The sequence below is a fragment of the Limulus polyphemus genome, unplaced genomic scaffold, assembly GCF_000517525.1.
Source record: "Limulus polyphemus unplaced genomic scaffold, Limulus_polyphemus-2.1.2 Scaffold37, whole genome shotgun sequence".
Classification (NCBI taxonomy): Eukaryota; Metazoa; Arthropoda; class Merostomata; order Xiphosura; family Limulidae; genus Limulus; species Limulus polyphemus.
The window spans coordinates 1,189,653-1,196,915 of NW_013665647.1; the positions used below are offsets into that span (position 1 = coordinate 1,189,653).

General features: G+C 31.4%; 1 protein-coding gene across 1 annotated transcript in view; it reads right to left on the bottom strand.

Moving 5' to 3' along the window:
• Positions 1 to 7,263, bottom strand: part of LOC106461206 (homeobox protein DBX1-B-like) — a 33,786-nt gene that overhangs the window by 8,252 nt on the left and 18,271 nt on the right. The window contains exons 2-3 of the mRNA XM_013921005.2: positions 4,848 to 4,973; positions 2,437 to 2,702 (exon numbers count right to left, since the gene is read on the bottom strand). Of these exons, the coding sequence (XP_013776459.2) occupies positions 2,437 to 2,702; positions 4,848 to 4,973 (392 nt within the window). The remainder of the gene's footprint in view (positions 1 to 2,436; positions 2,703 to 4,847; positions 4,974 to 7,263) is intronic.

Below are 7,263 nucleotides of genomic sequence, written 5' to 3' on the forward strand. Positions count from 1 at the left end.
GGTCTAAGTACGCCTATAATATAGGCTACAATTTGTATGATGATGGATCTAGGGTCTAGAAATAAAGTTATAACTGCAATTAGACTTAAAGTCTAGTACATTAGTTGGTGTAAGACATGATTTACAATCAGCCACTACAATTACAAACCAGTACATTAGGCCTATAATGTTTACTAGATCTAGATCTAGGCCTTGCCTGTTGCATATATTGCCAATCTTGCACACCAGTTAATATGTTACATCAATCTCGTATTTTCTTTTTGTTTAACATACACTTACTTGTACGTTGTACTCTAGGACTTGTATTTGATCTACAGATGAATGATGTAATAGTGTAATATACTTCTGTACGTCAATTCGGTCTCACTGTATTTCATTGGACGGCTTTTAAAAGTTAAAACTGCAAGCGTAATACACACAAATAACGTAACACTGTGTCATATTTACTTAACGTAGGACAGTTGCGGTATATCCTAGGGGAAGACATAATTATTATTTAATAGGCATTCTAAGCCAGAGGAAATTTTGCGCCCCTTCACACCTGCGCCCGGGGGCGACGGCCCCTTTGCCCCCTCTTGCTACGCCACTGAATGTCATGTCTCTGCACATAATGATTTATGCCATAATTTGTAGAATATGATATTTAAGTTCAGTCAATTAAGTTTTGTCGTTTCTTGCTTCCATAGAATATTTATAAATGTATATCATTTGAAACCAATTAAACAGTTTGCTTAGGTGCATACAAGCGAATACTTATATTATTATTAAATCAAGCAAGATTCTTAAAAAATAAAGCTGTTAAATATGATTGATAATAAATTCAAAGTTATCGAGAGTATCGTGGAAACAACAAATATAAAAAAAATGTTATATTAGGAAAACATCTATAAATAAACGCGGTAAAAAGATTAAATGAATACAAAAAGAAGCCCAATAACGGCTACAGCTTCTTATTAGTTTCGAATTTTGCTTTAAAGATGTTACTGGATTTAAGCTCCAAACTCGTTACTTTGGGGCTTATATTTTAAATCTAATATCAAACATACTTATTTGTTAAGATCGAATCACAAATAATATGGTGCTAAGGATTTGATTAATTTTAGACTACACAGCTCATTTTACACCATACATCAAGAACAGATGATAAGATTTATTAGTTTCCTCTGAATTTGGTTAAAAATGAGTTCCAATCTTTTTTATAAATATCCTAAATTAAAACGTTAATGTGTTTTAAAATTTTAAAAAATTAACTAAAATATAGTTGGGACTACAGTTATACCAAAACCCGCAGATTGTAGTTATAAAAACAGGCTTCTCTTATTTCATGGGAAATAATACTTAAGCAGAGAAAAAAAGACCAAACTTATTAATTACACAATTTCTAGTGAGCCAGGGATAGTTTGAAGGTTGAAAAGCAAAAACTCGCGTGAAAAAAAGACTGATATTGGTTTGTGATTTTTATTATTATTGTGCTTCAAAACTTTGCAATTATTAGAAAACGCAAAACAAAACTAAATTTGTAAAAAGTAAAATATTGCACACCATAAATGTATATGTACTTACTGTGATTTAATGCATTAATATAAAAAATATAAAGTTAAGATAATATCAGAGTGTTTGAAAAGTATATTTGCCCACATTTGTTTGTAATTTGTTTTTCTTCTACTGGTTAGAAAAAATATAATTATTTGGTTATATTGCCAAAACATATGTTTTTATTATTTGTGCAAGCATTAGAAAGCGACTAAAAAGCAGAGTACTCAAAAGTACAATGTTGGGATAGGTTGGTTAAATCTCTTTCTTAATACCACATTTCTGGTTGACTTTCTTTCTGGAAGCAGAATATGATATCTTGTTACAAAGACTAGAACAAACGCCGCTCTGCGGGCAACTGTTTGTGCTAATAATTACTAATCGTAGTATTCATATCTCATTGACAAAAAAATAGAAAAAGTGAACATTTTCTAAAAAAAAAAATATTTCTTTCTGGGAAATACTGCACGGGAAAAGTGTTCAGATTGTGTTCAGTCATACGCAACACATTGCATCAAAATGATTCAATGTATAGAACTCAAAATTTTCAAAAATTCTACTAATATAATCTGTAATAGTTTTTAAGAACTCCAATTTCTCAGAACTACATTTAAAAATTACACCAATAAAGATATAATCAAACCCTCACGTTCTTGCTGTGATGAGAGTACTTTTATTTAAAAGTGTGTTCTGTGATAAAGAAATGGTTGTTGTAAATGCCACAGTTATTTTTCTAATTGTCTGAATTTTGAATACCCAAAGTGTGAATTTTTTTATGGATTTTTGTTTTGGGTGCCATTCGAGAGATGACGCAGGAGTTTGGGTTACATACATAGATACTGGCATACACTCTACGTCTATTATAGTAAAATATGGGAAATAGTAAGGTGTTTCACCTCTTACCTGAGAGTCTTTGAGTCCCAGCTTTTCAGCCAGTTTCTTCCTGTCGGGTTTGCTTATATATTTCTGAATCTGGAATCTTTTCTCTAGCCCTTGACGCTGAGCGTCCGAGAAGACAGCTCGTCTCATCATACCTCGTCGGGGCTTACCACGAGCCGTAGCCCAAGGAAATGTCGCCGGAAGAGGAAAGGAGACACCAGAGCCGGAAGAAATCCCTGTAATACCATTAATGGTATGAAGACCATTGACTCCGTTAACAGGTGACACACCTGGTTGTAAAAAAAAATTGTTTTATTTCTTTGAAATTACAGATTGCTACACGTTCAAATACTGGTCATTAAGGAATGTTACTTGTCATTATTATGAATTGCTACACGTTCACATACTGGTGATTAGGAATCTTATTTGTTATTATTACAGATTGCTATACATTCAAATACTGGTTATTAGGAATGTATATTGTCATTATTGCAGATTGCTACACGTTCAAATATTGGTCATTAAGGAATGTTACTTGTCGTTATTATAGATTGCTACACTTTCAAATATTGGTCATTAAAGAATGTTACTTGTCATTATTATAGATTGCTACACTTTCAAATACTGGTTATTAGGAATGTTATTTGTTATTATTGCAGATTGCTACACGTTCAAATATTGATCATTAAGGAATGTTATTTGTTATTATTACAGACTGTTATTGTTCAAATATTGGTCATTAAGGAATGTTATTTGTTATTATTACCGATTACTACACGTTCAAATATTGGTCAATAAGGAGTGTTATTTGTCATTAATCTCTGTTTAGTGAATAGATTCAAAAAAGAAAAATTTATTTTGCGAAATATTCAACTTTACGAATTATGAACTATCTCAAAATTTTAGCGTGTGACATTATGTTTTTCAAACAACTTTATTGGACAAAAACAAGAGTTTGAAGTTCTTGATTTTTTCTAATTCAAAAACAAACATAGCGTCTCGTTGGTACTATTTAACAAACAAAGTTATTTCTGACAGTTAGTCAAAGAGAAGGCTTTAGAGAACAAAATAGATTATTACAAAACTCACTGGTTTTTACTTCGTTTATTAGTTAAGTTATATTTCTACACAGACTGTAAAAGACGTAGGCCTGTGGGTGAAATACTACACAATAAACATCAAATGCAGATAACAACGGTATGAATATATCGATTTTCCTTTTTTTATTTTGGAAGAATATTGAACATTCTCAAAATATCTCTAAGATTCATACACAAGTTTTTATTCTTGGTTATTCTAGAATAAAAATACACTTAAAAAATAGGCAACTACTCATTCCTTAGCGGGTACAAAAAAAGATAAAAGAATCACAAAAAAAACACATATTACATACAATAGAAGAAACGGTTAAAACATGATAAAACGTTTAGCTACCAAGCTTGGCACGTTCCTTTTTAATTTATTTTTATTGAACTATTTGAAGAGAAGCGTAACGGAGTATCATCTAATGTTTTAAGACTGTTTTGAAGTTTGTCTTTTTATTTATGCGCCGGTGAATTCTTTTGGGACAAAATAAATCGCTTGGCGATTGAAGCAAATAAAAGGTCAGAAATAAATAAATTTGGAAAGTATATGTTCTAAAAATAAACATATACGTACATCATTGTTTTAAATACACATGGTGTAACATTCACGAGTATCAAAGTACAGTGAAAATGTGTTCATTCTCACTTTTCACATTTCTTTGACAATGAATTAGAAAATCATATAGAAAATAGATGGCACAATTCATACGCAATAAACAATCATTTCGAACACCGTTGAGCAAAACAACTTTTTCGCAAGCGATACTTTATAAGGTTTAAGAACTTTTAAATATCATAAAGTTTATAAATAGGTTTAAGCAGAAATCCCTTCTTCACAATAACATGTATTCCATAGGGAATCATAGAAAATAGATGGCACAATTCATACGCAATAAACAATCATTTCGAACACCGTTGAGCAAAACAACTTTTTCGCAAGCGATACTTTATAAGGTTTAAGAACTTTTAAATATCATAAAGTTTATAAATAGGTTTAAGCAGAAATCCCTTCTTCACAATAACATGTATTCTTTAGCTTTATTGTTTTGTTTTTTCCGGAGACTAAACCAACGAAACGGACGTTTAGATTGCTCATAACATGAGTTATTAAGGTCTTTCAAATGTATTCTTTTAAATCTAATCAGTAATAAATATGCAGTTCCTTTTATCGACGAAATATTTCAAAACAGTTACCGTGAGGGCGTTTCTCTAATATTGCAGAAGTAATGTTATTGGTCGTTTTATGTTTGCACTTGACTGGAACAATTGTTTCATTTTTTTCGTTGTATTTAAAGCGCGCGCTTGCCAGCAAGAGCTTAAAATCGTAGCCAGAAGTAGCAAGTAACTCACCCGTGAAATATTGAGCTCTGCACGCTATTAGAGACTGTAATGGCGAATCCAAGAAGGAACGGGGTACGGGTTTAGCTACCATTGCGGATGTGTAGTTATAGCCTGAAAGGGATGTTGTGTAGGAACCTGAAAACAAAGCAAAATATTTATATGGTAATACTTGTTTCAAACAGATGTTACTTATTAAAATCAAAGTTTTAAGTTTATTTTAATCTCAGAATTAGACCTATAATGACGAATAAATATGCATATATATATATATAATTACTAAGATTTAAAATACACATACAATTATTAAGTTGATCGCCATTTGTTAAATGAAGCAAAACGTAAAATCTTTCGGAAGCAGATTTCTTTAACTAGAATATTTTAAAAAAGTGAAATGTATGATTTTCTTGTCTTACGCAGTTAAAATAGTCTTCTTTCTATAAAACGTGTTTCTGTTATCTTTTTAAGTATCCAGAAAAAAAAAGAAACATAAAATAAGTCATGTTATATCCCATTATACTTGTGTCAACAAATTACAGGTTATGGTTTTCAGAACTTTATATCCCATTATATCTGAGTCAACAGGTTACATGCTATAGCTTTCAATGCTTTATATCCCACCATATCTGAGTCAACAGGTTACAGGTTTTAGCTTTCAGTGCTTATCTTAATAGCGTGCTCTAACATTTAATTGCAACTTAAATTGAGTTATAAATATGTTTTTGTTAAAGTTACAAGATATTTCTCGCCGAACTTGAAAAGTGGTATTTCAACAGCAACCATAGTCAAATCAAATAAGATTAATCTTATGAAGGCACTTAGGAATTGCTGTTGAACTAACTTAATTATCCAAGAATTCAAACCTTAAATATAGAAGACCATTTCAGTCAATTGACTGACTTAACAGTATATTAAACAGTTCTATAAATAATTTAGTAAGAGTAGTTTCGAGTTTCTTCTAAATAGATTTTAAACCACCTAAGGTTAGTTTTTATATAGTTTGTTTGTTTTGAATTTCGCGCAAAGCTACACGAGGGCTATTTGCGCTAGCCGACCCTAATTTAGCAGTGTAAGACTAGAGGGAAGACACCACCCACGGCTCAAAGGGCGAACATGTTTGGTGGGACGGGGATTCGAATCTGCGACCCGCAGATTGCGAGTCGTGTGCCCTAACCACCTGGCCATGCCGGGCCTTTTTATATAGTAATCTAATATTACTGAGTTTTCTTAATTTCTCTTCATCTAGTATAATAGACTAATTTATCTAAAATTGAGACAATCTCATATTAATGAGAATCGAGAAGACTTTTAATTGCAGTTTGAAGAAACTTCGAACTTTAATAAAACTTACGATCCCGATTTTTATATTCTTGTTATTGCATCAAGAATATAGTGTTTATAGGAATCATTTAAGGAGCGGAATAAAAACTATGCAATTTACTTCACTGTCAATTTAATGTCTGAAGTGATTTTTACTTCACTGTAAGAGCAATGTCTAAAGTGATTTATTTATTTCTTGTAGCAACGTTTTTGTGGTTAAAGATCAGCTGGATATAGGTGTCCATAAATATAACAGTTTAGTAAAGTTATTTTCTTCTTCTTTGCGTGTTTCTCTTTACAGTTCTAAGTAATATAAAACTGAATCACTGTCAAATGGCATTGTTCCTGTTTGAAGTAAAATTATATTAGATCAATTACATTTTTAAACAATAACCTAACAATAGAAGTATACCACTGTTCGACAATATAATTTAAGATCGTTTGGTTATAGCCAATAACGCTGTCAGACGTTAGACAGGTAAAATACTAACTATAGTCACGTACAATCATGTAAATATTGCATATTAACGCGTTGAGTTAGAAGCAACTGATATTAATTAACACTAACAGAAAGGTATTTCACTGCAGAAAAATTGTGTTCTAAATAATGAAAACACAACAGATATTTTATTCCCCAAATAGAGCGTGTGAACTATTGAACTATAAAATAATTTACTGTTGTAGCGATACAAACACATGAGTTCTGTTTATCTGTTTGTTTGTTGAATTTCACGTAAAGCTATTCGGAAACTATCTATGCTAGCCATCCCTAGCTTTGAAGGCAGCTAGTCAACACCACCAACCGCCAACTCTTGAGAGACAATCACTGTTCCAATGCACCCATGGCCCCACAGTGCCGATCGTGATTTTTATTTTATTTTATTTTTGCGTGTATATCGGCGCTCGATCCAAACAGACAAATTCTTGTAAGTTTTCTAATAATACAAATGGCGTCACATTTTCAATTCAAAATTGTGTTTATTTAAAATACATTGTTGTGTTGTGAAGAAATATTTTTATAATATATATATATATATATATATATATATATACTACACACACTACTATTTAATTAAATTACTAAAAAGAAGTAACGTGTCGCACGACC